Source organism: Camelina sativa, chromosome 1, assembly GCF_000633955.1.
Source record: "Camelina sativa cultivar DH55 chromosome 1, Cs, whole genome shotgun sequence".
Lineage (NCBI taxonomy): Eukaryota > Viridiplantae > Streptophyta > Magnoliopsida > Brassicales > Brassicaceae > Camelina > Camelina sativa.
Window position 1 is genome coordinate 3,497,142 of NC_025685.1, and position 25,741 is coordinate 3,522,882.

General features: G+C 34.9%; 9 protein-coding genes across 9 annotated transcripts; 2 read left to right on the forward strand and 7 right to left on the reverse strand.

Annotated features, from left to right (window-relative positions):
• Window positions 419-2,427, forward strand: LOC104750202 (myb-related protein B-like). Its single transcript, XM_010471999.2, has 2 exons — window positions 419-856; window positions 1,537-2,427. The coding sequence occupies exons 1-2, from the start codon at window positions 517-519 to the stop codon at window positions 2,382-2,384; spliced, it is 1,188 nt and encodes a 395-aa protein (XP_010470301.1). The 5' UTR covers window positions 419-516; the 3' UTR covers window positions 2,385-2,427.
• LOC104750288 (probable serine/threonine-protein kinase At5g41260) lies at window positions 2,788-5,645 on the reverse strand. Its single transcript, XM_010472097.2, has 10 exons — window positions 5,500-5,645; window positions 5,172-5,392; window positions 4,683-4,818; window positions 4,463-4,596; window positions 4,282-4,387; window positions 4,113-4,198; window positions 3,704-3,925; window positions 3,472-3,618; window positions 3,273-3,386; window positions 2,788-3,182 (listed from the first exon to the last, which is right to left on the reverse strand). The coding sequence occupies exons 1-10, from the start codon at window positions 5,573-5,575 to the stop codon at window positions 2,952-2,954; spliced, it is 1,473 nt and encodes a 490-aa protein (XP_010470399.1). The 5' UTR covers window positions 5,576-5,645; the 3' UTR covers window positions 2,788-2,951.
• On the forward strand, window positions 6,416-8,033 carry LOC104750371. The gene is made up of 3 exons (XM_010472188.2): window positions 6,416-6,568; window positions 6,977-7,124; window positions 7,230-8,033. Exons 1-3 carry the CDS (start codon window positions 6,536-6,538, stop codon window positions 7,781-7,783), a joined length of 735 nt encoding a protein of 244 aa, XP_010470490.1. The 5' UTR covers window positions 6,416-6,535; the 3' UTR covers window positions 7,784-8,033.
• Window positions 8,078-11,104, reverse strand: LOC104750461 (beta-glucosidase 23-like). The gene is made up of 13 exons (XM_010472285.2): window positions 10,880-11,104; window positions 10,705-10,774; window positions 10,546-10,601; window positions 10,382-10,457; window positions 10,220-10,297; window positions 10,009-10,096; window positions 9,662-9,917; window positions 9,442-9,557; window positions 9,126-9,343; window positions 8,966-9,000; window positions 8,780-8,882; window positions 8,572-8,680; window positions 8,078-8,480 (listed from the first exon to the last, which is right to left on the reverse strand). Exons 1-13 carry the CDS (start codon window positions 11,039-11,041, stop codon window positions 8,273-8,275), a joined length of 1,575 nt encoding a protein of 524 aa, XP_010470587.1. The 5' UTR covers window positions 11,042-11,104; the 3' UTR covers window positions 8,078-8,272.
• On the reverse strand, window positions 13,986-15,196 carry LOC104750547 (glutathione S-transferase U8-like). The gene is made up of 2 exons (XM_010472382.1): window positions 14,804-15,196; window positions 13,986-14,615 (listed from the first exon to the last, which is right to left on the reverse strand). The coding sequence occupies exons 1-2, from the start codon at window positions 15,125-15,127 to the stop codon at window positions 14,247-14,249; spliced, it is 693 nt and encodes a 230-aa protein (XP_010470684.1). The 5' UTR covers window positions 15,128-15,196; the 3' UTR covers window positions 13,986-14,246.
• Window positions 17,611-18,821, reverse strand: LOC104750620 (glutathione S-transferase U8-like). The gene is made up of 2 exons (XM_010472476.1): window positions 18,429-18,821; window positions 17,611-18,240 (listed from the first exon to the last, which is right to left on the reverse strand). The coding sequence occupies exons 1-2, from the start codon at window positions 18,750-18,752 to the stop codon at window positions 17,872-17,874; spliced, it is 693 nt and encodes a 230-aa protein (XP_010470778.1). The 5' UTR covers window positions 18,753-18,821; the 3' UTR covers window positions 17,611-17,871.
• On the reverse strand, window positions 20,188-20,785 carry LOC104750706. The gene has a single exon (XM_010472575.1). The coding sequence runs from the start codon at window positions 20,559-20,561 to the stop codon at window positions 20,226-20,228; it is 336 nt and encodes a 111-aa protein (XP_010470877.1). The 5' UTR covers window positions 20,562-20,785; the 3' UTR covers window positions 20,188-20,225.
• On the reverse strand, window positions 21,289-22,498 carry LOC104750795 (glutathione S-transferase U8-like). Its single transcript, XM_010472667.1, has 2 exons — window positions 22,106-22,498; window positions 21,289-21,917 (listed from the first exon to the last, which is right to left on the reverse strand). Exons 1-2 carry the CDS (start codon window positions 22,427-22,429, stop codon window positions 21,549-21,551), a joined length of 693 nt encoding a protein of 230 aa, XP_010470969.1. The 5' UTR covers window positions 22,430-22,498; the 3' UTR covers window positions 21,289-21,548.
• On the reverse strand, window positions 23,865-24,462 carry LOC104750881. The gene has a single exon (XM_010472769.1). The coding sequence runs from the start codon at window positions 24,236-24,238 to the stop codon at window positions 23,903-23,905; it is 336 nt and encodes a 111-aa protein (XP_010471071.1). The 5' UTR covers window positions 24,239-24,462; the 3' UTR covers window positions 23,865-23,902.

The window sequence follows — 25,741 nt, forward strand, 5'->3', positions numbered from 1 at the left end:
TGGAAAGACTCCCACACTTCGTTGCAAAAAAAAAAAAAAAAAAAAAAGAAGGAAAGACTCCCACACACATTTTATCAAAATCAAAGAAAGACGTTTTTACTTTTCAATCTTCATCATCCACTGAATGGGCCACACGAAGAGGCCTAGTTTACAGAAGAATAGGCTTTTAAATAGGCCCAAAAGAAAGTACTTAGACCCCCAGATAATGAAAATTCCCGCCATAAGCCAGAGAAAGTCATCAACCTCCCAAAGATCTTCCGTTTTAATGAATTTACCTAAACCTCCCTCACAAAAGCTTGACCAAAATTTCAGAAAGAGGATTACGAGTGAGGATAATAATGTAAATGTCAATCACAAGGGCAAAAATGTAATTAAAAGGAATAAAAATGATTCCACCGAAACACAAGCCCTACGAATCTCTCGCGTGTGCTCACGCGACCGACCCCAACGAGAACGAGAACCCAAAGCTTTTACAGTTAAGTCCGGTGGGTGAGAGAGACGAGAACCGAAGCCCGTATGGAGGGAGAGATTGGGAGACGATCGGGATTAAGGGAGGTGCAAGAATCGGCGGCAATTGGCAGAGGAGATGGTGATGGTGATGGCGATGGCGACGGCGATGGTGGAGAAGATGCGGCAGGGTTCGTTGAGGAAAGGACGAGTGGGAGAGGAAGGAAAGATCGAGTAAAAGGGCCGTGGTCACCGGAGGAGGATGTTGTGTTGAGTGAGCTCGTTGAGAAGTTTGGACCGAGGAATTGGAGTTTGATGGCTCGGAGTATTCCTGGTCGTTCAGGCAAGTCTTGTCGTCTTCGTTGGTGTAATCAGCTCAATCCATCTCTGAAGCGTAACTCCTTTACTGGTATAATTTAATCCATTTTCCCACTTTTTGATTTGAATTTGGGGTTTTGATCTTTTTTTTAGATCGGATTGTTCCTGTGATCTTCTTCTTCTCTTTTCGAATTTTTGATTGGTATGTGTAGAGTTGAGGAATCTAGGGTTTTTGTTTTTGGTTCTTTTTATATTTGTGCTGTTTTTTTTTTTTTTGGAGAGAGACTTGACTATTGGATCAGCTCTGTGATTTGCTTGTATGGTTGTGAAATGGAATTGAATTGGTGATTTTGGCTGAGACATCACTAGGGCGGTACGATGATGTAAAACTGAAAAAAAAACTAGAAAAGAAATGATCTTTGGATTCTGTGCTTCTTCAGGGTGTGTCAATTTGGGATCTTTATGGCTTGTGAACTTCTACTTGAATCCATAACGAACAACAAATTAGGTTGGATACCATTTGATGTTGTAGTTGATCAAAAACGACGGTTTGTTTGAGGATAGTAACTCTGCTTAGCTGTAGATTTTTTTTGTTGTATTTGGCGCTGATTGGTACGAGGCTTCCAGGGGCCTATGCATTACTACTAGTTAATTGTTCTCAAGTTTTGTGTTCTTTTCATATCAACTTTAAACTCTGTTTCTATATCATTTTCATAAGTAGCACTAAATCAGGCTACTTCGTTGTATCTTTTTGTTTGTTGGTTTATGAAGCGGTAGAAGACCAGGCTATCATCAAAGCACATGCCATCCATGGAAACAAATGGGCTGTAATTGCGAAACTCCTTCCTGGAAGAACAGATAATGCTATCAAGAACCATTGGAACTCCACTCTAAGACGTCGATTTATGGATGAAAAGGCAAAGAATATGGGAGCTGGAAGCTTAGTTGTCGAAGAAGATCCTGAATTTGACAGAACGGCAACAATAGCTTCGCCAGAAGGAATTTTATCTTCAGGGGATGCTGGTCATGTAACTACTCCAATTGTGTCTCCGGAAGGCAAAGAGGCTACCTCTATGGAAATGCCTGAAGAACAACAATGCGTAGAGAAGACAAACGGAGAAGGTATTTCTAGGCAAGACGGTAATCCTCCAACGCTTTTCCGCCCGGTAGCTCGGCTCAGTTCTTTTAATAATGCGTACAATCATATGGAAGGATCATCGTCTCCACATATACAAGACAAAAATCAATTCCAATCATCTAAACAAGACACAGCAATGCTAAGAGTGCTTGAAGGATCTTACAGCGAGCAATTTGTGCCTCCGACATGTGGAAATGGTTGTTGCAGCAACAATCCCGTTGGCCTTTTTCAGCAAGACTCATTGTTGGGTCCAGACTTTGTGGATTACTTAGACCCACCAACAATTCCGAGTTACGAACTAGCTGCTATAGCAACGGATATAAGCAGCCTTGCATGGCTGAGAAGCGGTTTAGAGAGTAGCAGCGTTAAGGCGATGGAAGAAGCAGCTGGCCGGTTAAGGTCTCAAGGCTCAAGGGCACATCAAGATCATTATCTTGTATCTGAACAGGGGAAGAACATAACCAATGTCTTGTCCACATAAAAAAAACAAAACAAAAAAGCAAAACAAAACCAGTCTCTGAGATTTTTCTTNNNNTTTTTTCTTTCTGAGATTTCTTTACTTTATTTTTTGTATTTGATTTTTTTTATCCCTTGATCTCGGAGAGCTTGAGTTTTATTTGTAATCAAAGTTGTGATGTAACTGAGTAGAGATAGTTTATATAGTTCTGAAATTGAGCAGAGGCCACAGTGTCTTTCAACTTCCTTGTGACTCGTATGACGACTGCGTTTACCATGTGATGATATGGTTATTTCACATTGTAACATGCCTTAACAACAAGCCCACAATGATGATCTATATATCATAACACTGCTAAATAATGTGAACGTGTAGTTAAAAATCCACAACCAGTTAATTTCAAGGGAAAACGGCAAGAAAATCCGGTTTTAGCACACAAAAATTTCTGATGGTACACCAAGGTTCTCTCAAACCAAGTCAAAGAAGCAAACATGTATATGTGCTATGTGTGTATTCACAATTCTAAATATACGTATGCAGAGAAAGAAGCTGTACAATTCTGGCTTTTTTTGTTTGTTGTTGCTCGTAACTCTAAAAAGCTTCGAGAGAAGAGCCATGTCTAAGAGCTTCTTTAGCTTCAGCCTCCATCCCAAGTTTTAAGAGACAAGTCGCTTGTAAGTAGAGAGCGATTGAAAACTCTGGTGATGTGACCTGAGCTTGCATAGCGTCACTTAGAGCCTCGCGGAACATATCGTTCATTAGGTAACATAGACACCGTCTGGCTAATACTGTTGGTGATATCACTGGTGCTCCACTCATGAACTGTTCATAAGAAGAATTCATATCGTTATAAATAATGCATGTATCTTTGCTGGTAAAAGAAGACAGGTTCTTGATGATTCAAATTGATACCTCTGTGTAGAATTCGATTGCGGTTTCAAAATCTTTAGCACGAAATGCAGCATCCCCGTGCTTCTTGTAATCCATATTCTCTTGCATTTGACCCGTCCACATTTGAAATGAGAACTGCAATATTTTTGAACTCATAATGAGATATTGAGATGTATCAAGATATTTTATGTTTATCACAAACATATATACTATGATATACCTCGTTTGTGACCATCACATCGTCCTCTCCATATCCGACTTTCTCGAGTAGTTCGTGTATGCCACTTAGATCCATTCTCAAGCATGTTTCTCCAAAAGGAGCCAAGCGCACTTGCTGCTTGGTTTCAGGTTTAGTGTATGATGGACTCTGTCATTATTAAGTCCCACATGATTACATAAGAAAAGTCTGCATAACCCGAAACCTTGGAAGAATTAGTGAAGTGATGACTTACAGGGATGTTTTCTCCTTTGACGTTGGGCCAAGAGTCAGCTCGTTTCTCAAGCCTTGAAAGAGCTGACATGAGAAATTTTATGCTTGGCCTCTCGTCTGGTTCAGGCCGTAAACAGCGGGAAGCTAGATGTATTAGTTCTGTTCTATCCTCATCAGAGAATTGACCATCCAGAGCTGAATCCATTAGCACCAGATAGTTTTTGCCACGGAACAGATCAAGTGCCTGGATGACATTGCCAGATAAGTTAAAACTAATGAAACTCTCAAGAAACATTTATATATTATACAGATCATGCTTCTGGATACAAAATAATTATAGTACAAGTAACAAGAGCCAGCTCATCTACAAAGATTGACATTTTGACACCTTGAGGACCAACAGATATTTTGCTTTGTGGGAAGAAAGTTACATGGTTCGGTGGAATATGTCTGCCGCTCATGAGATCGAGTAACAAGGTCCCAAAGCTAAATGTGACACTCTCCGGTATCACAGTACCTAGCAGAGTTTAAAAGTTAAGTTACGAGTGGTTTCAGATGTTTAGAACTTTTCCCTTGAGAAGAGTGGTTGGATGCACATACCTAGACGCAAATATTCAGGAGGAGCAAATGCCAAGTTAGTGCTATAACTCTTCCCCTCTCGGCTACACTTCATTAGACCGAAGCAAGACAGCCTGGGATTCCCAACCTGTCATATACTTTGTGAGAAACTTATGATAATGATTACATTTATGGTTTTCAAAGTACTGCAGAAAATTTTAACCTTATCGAACAATATTCTGTAGGTGTTAAGATCATGGTACAAATCTATTCCCCTATCATTACAGTAATCCAACGCTATGGCAGTAAGTAACGCAACTCTCAGCCTCATCTCCCATTTCATTGGTCGTTTCTCCCCTGAAAACAAATTCATAGTCAAACAACTTAAGAGACAATAGTCAAACCACTTAGAGCATATAAACTCAAATAACAAAGAGTCTCACAGTGGAAGAGATGCTTTGCAAGTGTTCCACTAGGCATGTACTCAGAAACGAGCAGCCTCTCGTGACCTTCTGAACAACAACCAATCAAATTGGCCATATGCTCACTCCTACACCTCCCCACAGCTTGTGCTTCCTCCTGAAAAAAAAAACAAAATGCCACATTCAATAAATTTTCCTCTGCAAAAAACAGGTCAAGCCCAGAACCTAATTTGTATTATTTACTAACTCAAAAAGAAATGAAATTTGCCTCTTAAAACATACCAAAATCAAGAACATTGTCACATTCAAGAGAAGTATCTCGGAAAAAAATAACCAATCAAAAGTCAAAGACGATGAACAATCGGAAAATGGGGATCTAAGCACTAGTCAAATCTTAAGCAAAACCAAAGAAAGAAGAATCCAGAAATTTTAATCAGACCAAAACAACAAAAACAAAAAAAAAAAACTAATTGAGTAAGTTATCAAATTCAAATGGGGTAAGAGACGAACGATGAATTCGAAAGAATCAGGCCACGAAAGCCTCTGAAACCGTTTGACGGCGATCAATCTGCCGTCTTTGAGCCTCCCTTTGTAGACGATATTAGGAACCCTCTCGTTGTGCTCCGACACGATGTTGCCGGCGGCGAATCCGTCAGTAGCGACTCTCAAACGCTCCAAGCTAAATTCCCTGAAACTGGGACAAGTACTCCCCTCGTCTTCTCCTTTGTTATCTGCAGCGAAATTGTTAATTAGGTTAATTCCTCGATTCATCGTCTTCTTCAGAATTTAACGCGAATAGAGAGGAGTGTCTGGGAGAATTCGTCGGAATTTGTTTTACCTAGTTCGTCGATGACGGTGGAAGTAATCGACGGAGAAGGCGATCGACGCCAAGGTTTGAAGCAAATGCAGCCCATCGCCGGCGATGGGTAAGGTCGGCGACAATAGTTTCGCCGGTGGAGAAACTTTTTCAAGTGCTTTGGTTTATTAAACTAAACTCCCGCCTCCGGCCATTAAATTATATATATATATATATATGTTTTTTTTAAAGAAACAAATCTTTCTTTTTTGGTATCGAATATTTTCTATATCATAATTAAATACTTGATGAACAAAATAATGTATAGTATATTTATATTTTTTTGAAAAAATCAACGTTGATATTATTTAATATAAGAAAATTGTCAACATGATGTTGTAGTCTTAATTATAAATTTGTTTGCTTGTTCCATTTAAATTGTGAGCATATTGAACATTAAAGTTTTTATTTTATTTATTTTTATAAATAAAATCATCAGATTTGTTGAGTTTTGTCTTCAATTTAGCCTATATTCCAATGGATTATCTTAAAAAATGCAATTCGTTTTTGAGTCTTAATTTTTAACATTAAATTTCTCATTAAAATAATTTCACACATTTTTATTATAGTTCACCCATAATTTTAAAAACATTTAAGTAATCAATCTATCTATTATCTATCGTAATCAAATCGTTTTCGTAAATTTTGATCATTACTGGCAAAAAAAACACTCTAGAAACTCCAGTGTGGGACGCTCGTTTTGGTGACTAATTAAATTCATATCTTATTAAACAACACAAAAAAGAAGCATATTTGTTATAGCCCTAATAAATACAAAATTAGCTTACGCCTTAATGGACTATTTATGATGAACTCTGGGCCTTAATGTTAGGCCCAATATTTTAATCTTGGAGAGTCTAACTGAACAGTCTCTTTGAGTTTGAGTTTGAGTTTGAGTTTGAGTTTGAAGCTATCTTTTTTTCTTTGTTGAAAGATAAAAAAAAAACAACTTAGAAACTCTCTAATCGCCAAAATTTTCCGGGAAAGCTCTTTGAAAATTTGCGATTCCTTGTTAACAATGGCGCTTCATGGGTCTGGATTCTTATGGAAAGTAAGCTAAAATTTCTCTCCTTGAAAGACAGTACTTCCGGTTTTTTTTTTTTAACTCAAGTTCTGAAGCTTCAATCTATGGTTATAATCTTGGGGGTTTAGTCGATTAACAAGAAGAACCCATTGAGATTGGATGGGTTTATTGTTCATGGGCAGATTTTTATTCTTGTATGGTGTGAGGATTCTTACGGATTAGCTGATTAGGTATTCGTACTAAGATTAAACCCTAGAAGAAGTTTGGATCGATATGATCAATACTTACCTTATTTACGATTAGAAAGTGTATGAATTTCACCTCTGGGATGCAGCGTCTTCTTCAAGATCCGAACTTTGTTGTTGTCACTTTGAGCAATTTTGATGAATTTATTGTTGTGCTAGTCTGGCACTTTAATCTTTGGCTCCTTGATAGGTTTCAAGCTCAGTAGATGTCACTTCTCTGTTTGGTGGTTCAACGAAGCTGCTTCACTTGCCTAAATCTTATCCCACTCATTGCAACATGGTTTCAGCCAACAATGCATTTGGGTTGGCTCATCTCAAGCTGCAAAACAAAGAACCGTGTGAGTTCGAGCATCTTATCTAGTAGAAGATCTTGTTTTAGATGAGACTCCTTTCTTTAGTCTTGGTTTTGTTTAATGTTAACTTTTTAAAACATTTTGATGCAGGCTCTCGCCTTAGGCCTTGTCGAGTGAAACGCGAGGACAGTAACCAAACTGCAGATGTTGAAAGCATATCAGTGGATGAGAACACGTTGAAGCAAGATCTCGAGATTGCGATCCAGGAAGAAAACTACGTGGAGGCAGCTAAAATACGGGACAAACTAAAAGAGCTTCAAGAAGACAACAAAGCCTCTGTTTTGTCAGCTAATTCTAGGTTCTACCAATCTTTCAGAAACGGGGACTTAGCTGCGATGCAATCTCTGTGGTCAAAATCCGGAAACCCGTGCTGTGTTCATCCAGGAGCCAAAGGCATAACCGGGTATGATTATGTTATGGAGAGCTGGGAATTTGTGTGGATGAACTATGAGTTTCCGTTACAGATTGAGCTGAAAGATGTTGAGGCTCATGTCCGAGGCGAAGTAGGTTATGTAACGTGTATGGAGTTTGTGAAGACAAAAGGGAGTAGTAGTTGGGGAGCTCAGTTTGTTTCGAATGTGTTTGAACGGATTGATGGCCAGTGGTTTATATGCATTCACCACGCTTCTCCTGTTGATATTTGATCAAAATAACAAAGCAGCGTTACACAATTTCAAAACGTTTTCTTTAATGTGTTACTGTATTTGGAGATTGCGGTGGGATATCTTGGTGGTTGTTTTAGGGGTGATGAAGGACTGATCCGATCGATTCCTTTGTTGGATCAGTGAGTTTTTATTCAAGTGACTTGTACTTCGTTACAAAATACTCATGTTGTAAATTACAAATGTATTTGTTTGTTTTAAGATTATACTTGCAATATTCAGTTGTTTCTTATGTTTTGAAGGTAAATGTATAACTTCTGAACTTCACATAGCAACTTCTAAAAAGGATCGTTTATTATAAAACCAAAGGCTTTTGGTTTTGTCAAATCAATCAGCTACAGATCGAGAAATAAATAAGACGAAGAAGAGACACTTTTATTCTGACCAAGACCTCTTGAATCTTGGTCGATCACATACTCAAAACGTAAGATAGAAACATTGGACTATGAAACCAAATCCTCAAAATATAGCTCAAAGCTCATCCTTCTTGATCGCGGAGGGACGGACACCATTAGCGAGAAATTCTTTGTAGTACTTGCCCGATTCTTTCACATGACGTGTGAGGTTATTCTTGAAATCAATGTAATAGAGTCCGAATCTGTTTTTGTAACCATCTTGCCACTCGAAGTTATCTAACAACGACCATACAAAGTATCCAGTGACTCTCACCTTGTCAATGCTGCACATTTTTACACAAATGTTTCATCAAATTCTTCCATATATACAATTGTTAGTCTATGATATAGTATAAAAAAAGAAGTACGACTTACCAAATAGCCTCTTGCATACTCAAAAGATGCCTCTGAAGATAATATTTTCTATTATGATCAGCGGTACCAACTGCAACCGAATCAGTGGCCCCAAGTTCTTCTCCATATCCTAGGAAAAGAACATCAAGATCAGTATATTTGATATTTATCATATAATATAATCAGCACCAAAAAATAGTTAGCAGTAAAAAATAATATATCTAGTTACCATTCTCCATGATCATTATTTCCGGGTTTGCGTATTTATCTTTGATGTACTTCAAAAGACTTCTAAAACCTCTAGAGTAAACGTTCAATGCAGCGGTGAAAGGCTGAAAAAAATAAACAATGGTATCAGTAGACGACAGTATAATAAACAGTGCCAAAGTGGGAAAGTCTTAACCAAAACGCATACCTTGCTACCAATGCTGTAGTTTTGTACATTCTTGGCTGGAAAATTAAAGATAATAATGTTAATTAGTAACAATTATTAAGTACTTCTATACGTTCAAACCTACTCCGGAGACTTTTTGGTATCAGTTATTTTATCAGTTAAAAGGAAAACGAAAACTTACCTTCCCATTGAACAAGAGAATCTTGCAACCATCTTGGTTTAGTGTAATCTGGCTTCTCCAGATGGTTTGAAAACGCTGAAGTGTAGTAGTTGAGTCCTACGAAATCGGTAGAATCTTTCAATTTTTTCTTCTGCTCAGTGGTAAATTTAGGCAATCTATGACCAACAATGTCTTTCATAATCTGTGGATAATCTCCGAACGTAGTTGTGTCCAAATGCCTATATAAAATAATCAAAGTTCCATTTAATCAATAAAATAGAAATTATATACGATTATTTTATTTTCTTTCAAATATATATAGAGAGAGATTACTTACCATCCGAGCATAAAGTCAAGTGCACGGTCAATAGACGCACCGTCTTGTGCATCATCAAAGTCATGTGGCTCAAACCAAGCCGGACTATGTGCGATTCCAACCTTCGACCCTTTACACTGTAGCCATAAACATTACACACGCAAAGAAAAAAGTAAAATTCTTATCAGATCTGAATCATGACTATAAGTAATTAATTATGATTTGTGTCTGATGTATGTACCTTTTCACACTTTCGTAGAGCTTCAACGGCCTCTGCGTGAGAGAGTAGGAGGTTGTGACTGACTTGATAAGCCTCAAAACCTGATCGTCCATCTTGGCATAAAGGATTGACGTAAGTAGAACAACGTCCTGGTGCCTTCTTTCCTACGTCATAACCGGCGTGAGCAAAGACCCATGGCTCGTTGAATGTGATCCAATGCTTTACTTTTCCACCGTATTCTTGGAAAACGTAGTCTGCGTATTCCCTGAAGTCTTTCCTGTATTTTTGCAAAAAAAAAAAGGGATATTAATTAAAATCACGTGGAGCGTGTCTCCTATAAGCTTTAACTGCGTCTTACGAAAACGTACACAATGTTTTGGCTTAAAAAGCCGCCATATTCGTCTTCTAGATCTTGTGGGGTGTCCCAGTGGAAAACAGTCACGAATGGAATAATACCTAATCACAAATATAAATATTTGTATTAGAGAAAAATAAGGGTATTAGCCTATTAGGTATAGAGTTTTTTTTTTGTTGATTAAATTTTATATATGTACATAAATGCTTTAAAGTATATATAACCATTTTTGATGAGCTCGTCGATGACGTCGTGGTAGAATTGCACACCAGCTTTGCTCACTCCCTTCTCCTTTCTCCCATCTGATTTTAAAATAAACATTAATTTGTTTAGTTTCATTAATATTCAACATGCATATAAATACAATAAATTCGATATACACTCACGAGGAAATATTCTTGACCATGCGATGGACATTCTGAAGGCGTCTGTGTTTAGACTCTTCATGAGCTGAATATCTTCCTACAAACATTTTCGCAGAGGAGACAAATTAATTTTCAAAATCTAGTATAATTAAAACGGACCAATCAAGGTATTCATTAATAGATACCTTGTAACGATGGAAGAAATCAACAGCCACATCGCCGGTGTCGTTATTACATCTCGCTGCAAATTAAGTTTAGTTAAATCAATATTCTAAGTTTAAGTTAGATTTAAGAGGTTGTAAGAAAAGAAAAAAAAAAAAGTAAATGTAAAGGCATTAGCTCACCTGGATATCTTTTACAGTAGATATCCCATAAGGCTGGTCCACGACAAGTTTCGTCAACTGCACCTTCAACCTAATGACATATAACAAAAAAAATAGGTGATAGGTTTAGCAAATGATATATATAATAAACACACATATATAGACTAATCTGGTATATAAATGACTAAATTTGTACCTGATAAGCCGCCGTAGCCGTGCCAAAAAGAAAACCTTCAGGAAAACTTCCTCGACTTAGTTTAGTAGACGGGGGACAAACGGGATCACCGGCATTTGCAGGAGAACCGACGATAACTACGAGCAAAAGCACCCCCAAGAGAGGAAACTTTTGCAAAGCCATCTTTGTTTTTTGTTCTTGTTGCTGTTTGTTCGCTCTTCAACAGAATTAGAAGTATTGATGGTTCTTTTACATCTCAAAGGCTTTCTTTATATAGTGATTTTCATTCACTTATTGATCTCTCATTTTATGTGTTTTTTTTTTAATTTGCCAACCAGGCATCGTTTATCATTTTAATATTTTATTTTATAGATCAAGATCGTGTTTTGGATCATACATTGATTGCTACGTACATGGTTATTGACGTCATAGCCTTTATATTATAATGCTTTTATATGTTTATTTGACTAAACTATCATACTGTACATGTTATTTAATACAGTATAAGGATGATTCATTGCATGATCACATCGTTTGTTTTTTCATAAAAATGTTTCTCAAAATTTACAACATATAATATTCCGCGTGTCCAACGAGTACATATTAAAATTAATAAAATGTGACTTTCAATCAGGCCGTTGTGTTTGTGTATCTCCAAAAAAATGAAGGTTCCATACATTATAACTATATGATACTGTATTGGCCCTTAATTAAGACCATTTAATATTGCACTGCACCTGCATAGAATAAGGCCTATTTAAAAAAAATCCAATAATCAACAGTGGTTTTTTTTTCTTCTCCTCTTTTATTTTCTACAAATACCGTTTTGTTTTCAGTTTTGAAACATTAAATAATACATCTCGTGTTTAACGAGCAACAATTTTAAATGCAACATGTTGGCTTCGATCTAAAATTCCCAAATTATACAAAGAAAAAATAGCATTAAACTGCAATATCGACGTTTCCATGTGGTGTAATATGATTATTACAAATTGCTCCATGAGTTAATTAGGTACTATACTAAATTCATATTTTTATTTAAAATTTTATATTCGTAAATAACTTATAATATAAACTTAACAAATAATTTGAGTCTATTATAGTTTGGCTGATAAATATGAATGAAGGATGACGTAAATAAGTTTTTAAATTGTGTAAAAAAAAAGAAGAATAAACGGAGTTTCAGGAGGACAAATGAAAATCCGTCATCATTAGGATTAGAGAAGCAAATGCAAATTTGATTAGTAATTTACTTTATTTGTTGTCATCTATTAGGAAAGGATAATATCAGTTAGCTAGTCCCAATCGTGCAACCTATTGGTTTATTATATGACTATATCTGAGTGATTAACTGACCTATCAGTACAATTCGGATTTTTGTTAAAAAAGTTATTGATATAACATAGTAAATGGCGAATTTAAAATATAATCTCTAAGTTTTTTTTCTTAATTCTACTTCTTGACCCTCAAATAATAGTTTTGAGAGTGGATACTTATCTGAAGTCGGTACTTGATTATGTATACATCTATACCATCCATTTTTGACCATTGAAGACAAAAACTAGGGTAGCGGAGAGTCAACCATACAAGTTATGATCGTTCTTTCTTATTACACAAAAAAACGTCACACTATTCTAAAATAATAAAAATTTGAAATTGAAAAGGAAAGACACTATACATATCCATATTATTTTTTTTTTCAACATTTCTGCATTATGGGCCACAACTGGCCGGCCCATTAGCCAAATTCCTACATTCGTAGGAGCCGGGACTCGATCCCGGGTGTGATGGTGCCTTGTGCATTAAGGACTTACCTTCTGCCACTGCACCAAGGTCACTTCACACATATCCATATTATTATTCAACGATATTCTCAAAATCGATATATTTAAACCACCAATGCTATAGGAGGAAATTAAATAGAACATCCGATCTCATTAAACATGTTAATTTTGTAACTGTTAGTTACGTTAAGTCCTGTTTGTCCTATTACAGTATTAATTACTAGTTCATTGTTGTATTTGTATCCTTCCATTACCCAAGAATTAATATGGAAGGCACAAAACACGTGCCCAGAAAGGGTCGTTTTTGTAATGTTATACGGTATACCTTATCAAATTTATACCTGGCCATTTATTTTGAAAGTTTTAAAGAATTTTTTAAGTTTTGAAGTCAAGGCATCGGGCCGGGCACCACGACGACTTTGGTGAGAGAGGAAGAGAAACTCTTTATTAGTTTTGTTTTTGTTTTGTTCTGTTCAACAAAATTCTTAATCATAATAAACTCTCTATTACAACCAAGACCTCATCACAGGGATCTAGTTAAAAACTACAAACCAAACAAAGAAGCTACAGTTTGAATTATACTGGTACACTCAAAGCTCGTCCTTTCTTGATCTTTGATGGAGCCATGGAGGTGTTCCTTGACTAAGGAAATGCTTGTAATACCTGGCCTATTCTTTGTCATGACGACGTGTCAAATTGTTCTTGTAATCGACGTAACAGAGTCCAACAATGAACTAGTAATGGAAGATTCTCAAAAATAACACCAAAATAAGTTATTTTTTCAAACTTAGCACAACATCTCTAAAATCTAAAAATAACACCAATCAAAGAGAATCTTCCAATATCAAATTTATACCTGGCCTATCCTTCAAAACTATACCCTAAAAGTGAAATTGAAAACCCAAACCTAAAAAAAAAATTCTAAAAATTAATTTTAAATATTTAAATATGTTAAATAGTGTTATTTTGAAAATTTATGGAAGGTATACCATACTTGTCCATAAAAACAAACTATTTTAGGATAGTGGATAATCCTATCGCATCTTTTTTTTTTTTGTTTCGTTTTGCGTCGGTCCTAACTCCTAACGATGGGACCATTTAAAAACCAAGAAAATGAATCTGAACGGGGTACTAATTTTGCGGTTTAGCCACTACGTACGTTGGAACACACTAAAAAATTCAGTGAACGTAGGAATGACACCTTAACTGTAAATGCGCAAGCCCAGCACAAATCATTTACATGGACCAAGCCCATTATTTTAAAGTGGCCCACTAATACGACTCAATTTTTTTGGAGTAAACCCATGATGGTAATTAATTTCAACCAATATACACTTGCTCTGAAATATGAATAATGACTACCAACCATTGTAATTAATTTCAATCAATATACACTTCCTCTTCTTTTTTTTTTTTAAATAAACTCTTCAAGACTTCAACTCCATGAATAAAATAACCATTATAGAAAACATTTACTAAAAGTTTGACAAAAAAAAAAAAAATACGACCTAGATAGTATGTAGATATCATTTTTCTTATTTGTAAGGTTTTGACGAGAGCAACTTTATTCTATTGTATGTATCAAACAATAAATAACGAGGGTTTTATACTTTTATTACGTTAAGTTTAGATGTAACACTTCCAAATTGGGCCTTCAAAAGAGCCGCGATCTTCTGCTTTGGCGGCAAGACTTCTTTAATAAAATCATTGCCGATAAAATCTTTTGACCTACGTTGAAGGTTTGGAAACTCCTCTGCAGTCATGATCGTGACGCCTGAAGCTTCTTGGACGATCCCTAGCCAATATCCAATGAAATCAGCCGCTATATCGACAAATCCAATTGTCTCTCCTCCGAAAAAATGTCTATCTCCAAGCTCTTTTTCTAGATATTTCAAACCCTCATAAGCCTCTTTCGTTTCTTTTTCTCTTTCGCTTTTAGGTCCCCAACAAGCCTTCCACATTGCTACCATTACCTGGGACCCCGAGACCAATACAAGTTATAAAATCTAATTAATATTGTACACAATGCTCTTTGATTAAGGCATGCATCTTTATTCTTGATATTACGTGAATACTTTGCTATTCAATTCCAAATTCATCATGAAAATTAAATCTCATACCCCTGATATAATTTGTTTGATTAAGATCAACATATATGTACCTTTTCATCCACATGCTTAGCCCAAAAACGGGCCATGGCACGCTCATAAGGATCTTGAGGCAATATCGTCTGACTTGTCTTCCACGTATCTTCGATGTATTCGACAATCACCAGAGATTCAGCTATTGATCTGCCATTGTGGACGAGGACAGGGTCTTTCTTATGGATGGGGTTGTACTTGAGAAGCATAGGACTTTTGTTACCATAAACATCTTCTTCATTGTACTCATAAGGTATGCCCTTAAGTTTAAGGACCATCTCTACTCTTTTGCTAAAAGGACTTCCCCATAACCCCAAAACCGTTACTTGCTCTTCTTGATTCATCTTTCCGGTTAAAAGTAATATACAGTCTGTTTGGTTTTCTTTTCTGTGTGTGTTTGTGTTTTCTTGAGCAACGCTGGTGAGCAGTTATTTATAATGACGTTGGACTTGGTTCAATGTATGTATAATTGTATAATGTTTAAGAACAGCTGGTCAAAGAGAAATATAATTATAAAATCTATAGTAGTTGGTCAAGTTCTTGACTCTTATAAAGGAGGGTAGTGGTTGAGCATGTATGGCTGAGATTAAATTACTAGATTCAATTGTTTTAAATTTCATAAGATACATATAATGTGCAAATACGAACAAATATTTTCATAAGAAGTTATCTTTCAGTAGTAGTACTAGTACCTTCAGAATTTTCAGAATTGTAGATTTTGCTCAAAATTACATTATCGTTTTGTAATTGTGTAACCTTAACATCATCGATACCGTCAGCCTTTGACGGATTACATTTCTGATTGGTTTGTTTGATTGTTTCTCAGTGGTTGACTAATTACGTAAGCAATTACGTTCACAAAATGTGGTAGAGACTTTTAAAACAGGCCATCATCTCTAGTAGGTCTGGGTGTTCTGAAATCCTTTCAAGTTGACGTCGGATATTTTGGATTTTGGGTTTTTGTGTTTAATGGTATAGGACCTCTTCACGTATATTTAAATTTTGGGTTTGGATCGGGTTCGGTTTGGATATTTCGGGTTCGGATTTGGATTAACTTAAGTTCTCAAAACCCAAAAATTTGTCTAAATTTTTCAAAATACATAATCAACCTAAAAATTTAGAGTATTTTTATCTAAATTTACTAAAAATAGTTGAAATACTCAAAAATATCTAAAATATCCAAAAATCTGAATATACTAAAAATAGACACTTACATTATTAAAATTATGTTTATTACTACATTACTAATATATATTAATATTGTGGATATATTTGGATAATCCGGATCGGATTTTTGGATCGAGTTCGGATCGGATATTTAGATCTGCGTATTTTGCGGATTAGGCTCAAAAGCAACGAATCATATAACATATTTAGCTTTAAAAAATCCCTGGGAAGGCTTAAAGCCTTAACTAGGATACGCATTTTTGATTAGGCTGATGTGAAACCAAATTTAACTGAAACCTTGTTAGGCTATTACCAAGATGGCCACAGTTTATATTCATTTTTGTACACAATTGAGTTAAGTTGTTTTCATTTATCNACATATCCATATTATTATTCAACGATATTCTCAAAATCGATATATTTAAACCACCAATGCTATAGGAGGAAATTAAATAGAACATCCGATCTCATTAAACATGTTAATTTTGTAACTGTTAGTTACGTTAAGTCCTGTTTGTCCTATTACAGTATTAATTACTAGTTCATTGTTGTATTTGTATCCTTCCATTACCCAAGAATTAATATGGAAGGCACAAAACACGTGCCCAGAAAGGGTCGTTTTTGTAATGTTATACGGTATACCTTATCAAATTTATACCTGGCCATTTATTTTGAAAGTTTTAAAGAATTTTTTAAGTTTTGAAGTCAAGGCATCGGGCCGGGCACCACGACGACTTTGGTGAGAGAGGAAGAGAAACTCTTTATTAGTTTTGTTTTTGTTTTGTTCTGTTCAACAAAATTCTTAATCATAATAAACTCTCTATTACAACCAAGACCTCATCACAGGGATCTAGTTAAAAACTACAAACCAAACAAAGAAGCTACAGTTTGAATTATACTGGTACACTCAAAGCTCGTCCTTTCTTGATCTTTGATGGAGCCATGGAGGTGTTCCTTGACTAAGGAAATGCTTGTAATACCTGGCCTATTCTTTGTCATGACGACGTGTCAAATTGTTCTTGTAATCGACGTAACAGAGTCCAACAATGAACTAGTAATGGAAGATTCTCAAAAATAACACCAAAATAAGTTATTTTTTCAAACTTAGCACAACATCTCTAAAATCTAAAAATAACACCAATCAAAGAGAATCTTCCAATATCAAATTTATACCTGGCCTATCCTTCAAAACTATACCCTAAAAGTGAAATTGAAAACCCAAACCTAAAAAAAAAATTCTAAAAATTAATTTTAAATATTTAAATATGTTAAATAGTGTTATTTTGAAAATTTATGGAAGGTATACCATACTTGTCCATAAAAACAAACTATTTTAGGATAGTGGATAATCCTATCGCATCTTTTTTTTTTTTGTTTCGTTTTGCGTCGGTCCTAACTCCTAACGATGGGACCATTTAAAAACCAAGAAAATGAATCTGAACGGGGTACTAATTTTGCGGTTTAGCCACTACGTACGTTGGAACACACTAAAAAATTCAGTGAACGTAGGAATGACACCTTAACTGTAAATGCGCAAGCCCAGCACAAATCATTTACATGGACCAAGCCCATTATTTTAAAGTGGCCCACTAATACGACTCAATTTTTTTGGAGTAAACCCATGATGGTAATTAATTTCAACCAATATACACTTGCTCTGAAATATGAATAATGACTACCAACCATTGTAATTAATTTCAATCAATATACACTTCCTCTTCTTTTTTTTTTTTAAATAAACTCTTCAAGACTTCAACTCCATGAATAAAATAACCATTATAGAAAACATTTACTAAAAGTTTGACAAAAAAAAAAAAAATACGACCTAGATAGTATGTAGATATCATTTTTCTTATTTGTAAGGTTTTGACGAGAGCAACTTTATTCTATTGTATGTATCAAACAATAAATAACGAGGGTTTTATACTTTTATTACGTTAAGTTTAGATGTAACACTTCCAAATTGGGCCTTCAAAAGAGCCGCGATCTTCTGCTTTGGCGGCAAGACTTCTTTAATAAAATCATTGCCGATAAAATCTTTTGACCTACGTTGAAGGTTTGGAAACTCCTCTGCAGTCATGATCGTGACGCCTGAAGCTTCTTGGACGATCCCTAGCCAATATCCAATGAAATCAGCCGCTATATCGACAAATCCAATTGTCTCTCCTCCGAAAAAATGTCTATCTCCAAGCTCTTTTTCTAGATATTTCAAACCCTCATAAGCCTCTTTCGTTTCTTTTTCTCTTTCGCTTTTAGGTCCCCAACAAGCCTTCCACATTGCTACCATTACCTGGGACCCCGAGACCAATACAAGTTATAAAATCTAATTAATATTGTACACAATGCTCTTTGATTAAGGCATGCATCTTTATTCTTGATATTACGTGAATACTTTGCTATTCAATTCCAAATTCATCATGAAAATTAAATCTCATACCCCTGATATAATTTGTTTGATTAAGATCAACATATATGTACCTTTTCATCCACATGCTTAGCCCAAAAACGGGCCATGGCACGCTCATAAGGATCTTGAGGCAATATCGTCTGACTTGTCTTCCACGTATCTTCGATGTATTCGACAATCACCAGAGATTCAGCTATTGATCTGCCATTGTGGACGAGGACAGGGTCTTTCTTATGGATGGGGTTGTACTTGAGAAGCATAGGACTTTTGTTACCATAAACATCTTCTTCATTGTACTCATAAGGTATGCCCTTAAGTTTAAGGACCATCTCTACTCTTTTGCTAAAAGGACTTCCCCATAACCCCAAAACCGTTACTTGCTCTTCTTGATTCATCTTTCCGGTTAAAAGTAATATACAGTCTGTTTGGTTTTCTTTTCTGTGTGTGTTTGTGTTTTCTTGAGCAACGCTGGTGAGCAGTTATTTATAATGACGTTGGACTTGGTTCAATGTATGTATAATTGTATAATGTTTAAGAACAGCTGGTCAAAGAGAAATATAATTATAAAATCTATAGTAGTTGGTCAAGTTCTTGACTCTTATAAAGGAGGGTAGTGGTTGAGCATGTATGGCTGAGATTAAATTACTAGATTCAATTGTTTTAAATTTCATAAGATACATATAATGTGCAAATACGAACAAATATTTTCATAAGAAGTTATCTTTCAGTAGTAGTACTAGTACCTTCAGAATTTTCAGAATTGTAGATTTTGCTCAAAATTACATTATCGTTTTGTAATTGTGTAACCTTAACATCATCGATACCGTCAGCCTTTGACGGATTACATTTCTGATTGGTTTGTTTGATTGTTTCTCAGTGGTTGACTAATTACGTAAGCAATTACGTTCACAAAATGTGGTAGAGACTTTTAAAACAGGCCATCATCTCTAGTAGGTCTGGGTGTTCTGAAATCCTTTCAAGTTGACGTCGGATATTTTGGATTTTGGGTTTTTGTGTTTAATGGTATAGGACCTCTTCACGTATATTTAAATTTTGGGTTTGGATCGGGTTCGGTTTGGATATTTCGGGTTCGGATTTGGATTAACTTAAGTTCTCAAAACCCAAAAATTTGTCTAAATTTTTCAAAATACATAATCAACCTAAAAATTTAGAGTATTTTTATCTAAATTTACTAAAAATAGTTGAAATACTCAAAAATATCTAAAATATCCAAAAATCTGAATATACTAAAAATAGACACTTACATTATTAAAATTATGTTTATTACTACATTACTAATATATATTAATATTGTGGATATATTTGGATAATCCGGATCGGATTTTTGGATCGAGTTCGGATCGGATATTTAGATCTGCGTATTTTGCGGATTAGGCTCAAAAGCAACGAATCATATAACATATTTAGCTTTAAAAAATCCCTGGGAAGGCTTAAAGCCTTAACTAGGATACGCATTTTTGATTAGGCTGATGTGAAACCAAATTTAACTGAAACCTTGTTAGGCTATTACCAAGATGGCCACAGTTTATATTCATTTTTGTACACAATTGAGTTAAGTTGTTTTCATTTATCAGAAACTATAGTTTATAAACCAAATTTGATTTATTTTATGTAGTTAGTTTTAGCATTTCGGTAATAAATTTTGAATTAACTTGGAAAACAAAAAAAAAACAGAGAAAGACAAATATGATAAGAATGAAGCTCAATTCATATCACTAAATACGAAAAGAAAAAGAAAAATCTATATTTTTTACATTACAAAAGTAAATAAACGAAAATTTTTACATAACATCTTTACAAAATGACGAAAAGAAAAAAACCATCTTTACAAAAAAAGAAAGAAAAAACTAAACTAAAACCTTAGGGGTCTCAGTCTCCTCATCATAATTGGGTTTGTGTTTCCTCGTTGCCCTTATATAGCAAAACACTGCTACAAGAAACGTAGTTGCTAAGCCTCCGAGAATAACTCCACCGCCGGCGACCGATCTATCCACCGTGGAATGGTGGTGGCCCCGCCGTACAGTCTCTACCAAATGTGAAACCTCCGGTGCTTCTACCTCCGCTCCTGGCCAGTTGTGCCTTCCGAGTTTCCTTGTTTCCGGAGGCTCAGCTTCCATTGATGCTGCCGCCATGACAAAGGTGTACGTTAGCAAGCAGCATAGAACTATAAGCTTTGCAACCATTGTAGGGTTTTGCCAAAACCGTTTTGGTTTATTAATATCTCTGATTTTTGTTTTCTTTCGTGGTTTACTTAGATGATTGTGTTAATGGAGTTATTTATAGGTCAATTTTTTTTCTTAGGATTTTTTTTTCTCTTGAAACAATTTTTCTAGTTTTCTTATCGGGAGACTATACAGATCGTGTGGTTGTCATATGGAAATTTCCGAGTGTTTGATTTCCGGGTAAATCGGCTAGATAAAAAATTATTTGTGTAAGTTTTTTTAATTAAAAATAATTATTGTTTTGTGTCTTCGATGGAGCTGTCGGGTTGGCCGGAGGAATCATACGGGNAAATATGTTAAATAGTGTTATTTTGAAAATTTATGGAAGGTATACCATACTTGTCCATAAAAACAAACTATTTTAGGATAGTGGATAATCCTATCGCATCTTTTTTTTTTTTGTTTCGTTTTGCGTCGGTCCTAACTCCTAACGATGGGACCATTTAAAAACCAAGAAAATGAATCTGAACGGGGTACTAATTTTGCGGTTTAGCCACTACGTACGTTGGAACACACTAAAAAATTCAGTGAACGTAGGAATGACACCTTAACTGTAAATGCGCAAGCCCAGCACAAATCATTTACATGGACCAAGCCCATTATTTTAAAGTGGCCCACTAATACGACTCAATTTTTTTGGAGTAAACCCATGATGGTAATTAATTTCAACCAATATACACTTGCTCTGAAATATGAATAATGACTACCAACCATTGTAATTAATTTCAATCAATATACACTTCCTCTTCTTTTTTTTTTTTAAATAAACTCTTCAAGACTTCAACTCCATGAATAAAATAACCATTATAGAAAACATTTACTAAAAGTTTGACAAAAAAAAAAAAATACGACCTAGATAGTATGTAGATATCATTTTTCTTATTTGTAAGGTTTTGACGAGAGCAACTTTATTCTATTGTATGTATCAAACAATAAATAACGAGGGTTTTATACTTTTATTACGTTAAGTTTAGATGTAACACTTCCAAATTGGGCCTTCAAAAGAGCCGCGATCTTCTGCTTTGGCGGCAAGACTTCTTTAATAAAATCATTGCCGATAAAATCTTTTGACCTACGTTGAAGGTTTGGAAACTCCTCTGCAGTCATGATCGTGACGCCTGAAGCTTCTTGGACGATCCCTAGCCAATATCCAATGAAATCAGCCGCTATATCGACAAATCCAATTGTCTCTCCTCCGAAAAAATGTCTATCTCCAAGCTCTTTTTCTAGATATTTCAAACCCTCATAAGCCTCTTTCGTTTCTTTTTCTCTTTCGCTTTTAGGTCCCCAACAAGCCTTCCACATTGCTACCATTACCTGGGACCCCGAGACCAATACAAGTTATAAAATCTAATTAATATTGTACACAATGCTCTTTGATTAAGGCATGCATCTTTATTCTTGATATTACGTGAATACTTTGCTATTCAATTCCAAATTCATCATGAAAATTAAATCTCATACCCCTGATATAATTTGTTTGATTAAGATCAACATATATGTACCTTTTCATCCACATGCTTAGCCCAAAAACGGGCCATGGCACGCTCATAAGGATCTTGAGGCAATATCGTCTGACTTGTCTTCCACGTATCTTCGATGTATTCGACAATCACCAGAGATTCAGCTATTGATCTGCCATTGTGGACGAGGACAGGGTCTTTCTTATGGATGGGGTTGTACTTGAGAAGCATAGGACTTTTGTTACCATAAACATCTTCTTCATTGTACTCATAAGGTATGCCCTTAAGTTTAAGGACCATCTCTACTCTTTTGCTAAAAGGACTTCCCCATAACCCCAAAACCGTTACTTGCTCTTCTTGATTCATCTTTCCGGTTAAAAGTAATATACAGTCTGTTTGGTTTTCTTTTCTGTGTGTGTTTGTGTTTTCTTGAGCAACGCTGGTGAGCAGTTATTTATAATGACGTTGGACTTGGTTCAATGTATGTATAATTGTATAATGTTTAAGAACAGCTGGTCAAAGAGAAATATAATTATAAAATCTATAGTAGTTGGTCAAGTTCTTGACTCTTATAAAGGAGGGTAGTGGTTGAGCATGTATGGCTGAGATTAAATTACTAGATTCAATTGTTTTAAATTTCATAAGATACATATAATGTGCAAATACGAACAAATATTTTCATAAGAAGTTATCTTTCAGTAGTAGTACTAGTACCTTCAGAATTTTCAGAATTGTAGATTTTGCTCAAAATTACATTATCGTTTTGTAATTGTGTAACCTTAACATCATCGATACCGTCAGCCTTTGACGGATTACATTTCTGATTGGTTTGTTTGATTGTTTCTCAGTGGTTGACTAATTACGTAAGCAATTACGTTCACAAAATGTGGTAGAGACTTTTAAAACAGGCCATCATCTCTAGTAGGTCTGGGTGTTCTGAAATCCTTTCAAGTTGACGTCGGATATTTTGGATTTTGGGTTTTTGTGTTTAATGGTATAGGACCTCTTCACGTATATTTAAATTTTGGGTTTGGATCGGGTTCGGTTTGGATATTTCGGGTTCGGATTTGGATTAACTTAAGTTCTCAAAACCCAAAAATTTGTCTAAATTTTTCAAAATACATAATCAACCTAAAAATTTAGAGTATTTTTATCTAAATTTACTAAAAATAGTTGAAATACTCAAAAATATCTAAAATATCCAAAAATCTGAATATACTAAAAATAGACACTTACATTATTAAAATTATGTTTATTACTACATTACTAATATATATTAATATTGTGGATATATTTGGATAATCCGGATCGGATTTTTGGATCGAGTTCGGATCGGATATTTAGATCTGCGTATTTTGCGGATTAGGCTCAAAAGCAACGAATCATATAACATATTTAGCTTTAAAAAATCCCTGGGAAGGCTTAAAGCCTTAACTAGGATACGCATTTTTGATTAGGCTGATGTGAAACCAAATTTAACTGAAACCTTGTTAGGCTATTACCAAGATGGCCACAGTTTATATTCATTTTTGTACACAATTGAGTTAAGTTGTTTTCATTTATCAGAAACTATAGTTTATAAACCAAATTTGATTTATTTTATGTAGTTAGTTTTAGCATTTCGGTAATAAATTTTGAATTAACTTGGAAAACAAAAAAAAAACAGAGAAAGACAAATATGATAAGAATGAAGCTCAATTCATATCACTAAATACGAAAAGAAAAAGAAAAATCTATATTTTTTACATTACAAAAGTAAATAAACGAAAATTTTTACATAACATCTTTACAAAATGACGAAAAGAAAAAAACCATCTTTACAAAAAAAGAAAGAAAAAACTAAACTAAAACCTTAGGGGTCTCAGTCTCCTCATCATAATTGGGTTTGTGTTTCCTCGTTGCCCTTATATAGCAAAACACTGCTACAAGAAACGTAGTTGCTAAGCCTCCGAGAATAACTCCACCGCCGGCGACCGATCTATCCACCGTGGAATGGTGGTGGCCCCGCCGTACAGTCTCTACCAAATGTGAAACCTCCGGTGCTTCTACCTCCGCTCCTGGCCAGTTGTGCCTTCCGAGTTTCCTTGTTTCCGGAGGCTCAGCTTCCATTGATGCTGCCGCCATGACAAAGGTGTACGTTAGCAAGCAGCATAGAACTATAAGCTTTGCAACCATTGTAGGGTTTTGCCAAAACCGTTTTGGTTTATTAATATCTCTGATTTTTGTTTTCTTTCGTGGTTTACTTAGATGATTGTGTTAATGGAGTTATTTATAGGTCAATTTTTTTTCTTAGGATTTTTTTTTCTCTTGAAACAATTTTTCTAGTTTTCTTATCGGGAGACTATACAGATCGTGTGGTTGTCATATGGAAATTTCCGAGTGTTTGATTTCCGGGTAAATCGGCTAGATAAAAAATTATTTGTGTAAGTTTTTTTAATTAAAAATAATTATTGTTTTGTGTCTTCGATGGAGCTGTCGGGTTGGCCGGAGGAATCATACGGGTGTACACGTGAACATAAAAAATAACAATTCATTCAAAAAGTCTTCTACTGAACTGAACATACATGTATATTTTAGAAGTTGAAAGAAAACAAAAAAAAAGGATTTTGGATGAGATTAAATGAATTGATTTAATTAGTAGGAATACATATTGTAGATCTCTTTAGCTACAGTTTAAATTATTAGTAAATCAAAGACAGCGAGATCTATGGTGTGTTTATATGTAAAGTTGGTCTGCGATGTGTTCTGATTAAACAAGGAAGTGAAGCTTCTTTGTCTCTAGCTTCCTCTGTGTTTTGTATTTATAATTTAGGATTTGTTGGAGTTTTAGGACATTTATAAAACTTAATCGTGAGTTTGATACAATTACTATTTATGATGACAAAAAGTGGGTGTTAAGAGATAGAATTAATAAGAGATAGAAATTTATGTGGATTATGGTCATTTGGTGATTTTTACTTAAAAGCCGCCATGGATTTATTTGGGAAGAAAGAAGAGAGAGGGAAGAAAAATGAGAGAAAGAAACAAAAAATGGGTGGGACCATTAATTTTTTTTGGATATTTTTTTTTCTACGTTTCTTTCTCTTTCTCTTTTTATATATATTAACATTTTTATTTCTTTTTCTTTTCATCACAATCCTTTTTTCCTAATTATTTAAATATTTATTAATATTTTTTTTGTTTCCAAAAATTTTCTACATACAAAAAATTATGTATTTTTCTTTATAATTTGATATGCATTTTGTTTAAATGATTTCAAATATAATTCAATTCAAAATATTTATATTTGTGTACAGTTCAAACCATCCAGCATGCCGTCCATCAATATTTGTGTATGGTTTAAGCCATCCAGCATATTTGATAGATTCAACCAATCCAACAATATTTGTGTACGGTTCAAACCATCAACATGTTAGATAGATTTAAAACGTCCAACAATATTTGTGTACGGTTTAAACCTTCCAACATATTAGATAGATTCAAACTATCCAACAATATTTGTATCCGTACATCAAACTATCCAACAATATTTGTATCCGTACACTTTATTAAGTGTACATATGTTTGTACACATTATTAATTGTAAAAATGTAATTTGTTTAATTTTTAGGGTTTCAGATGTCTTTACTGCAATAGTTGGTAAAAATTATATTTGCACACTTAATAATGTGTACCGAC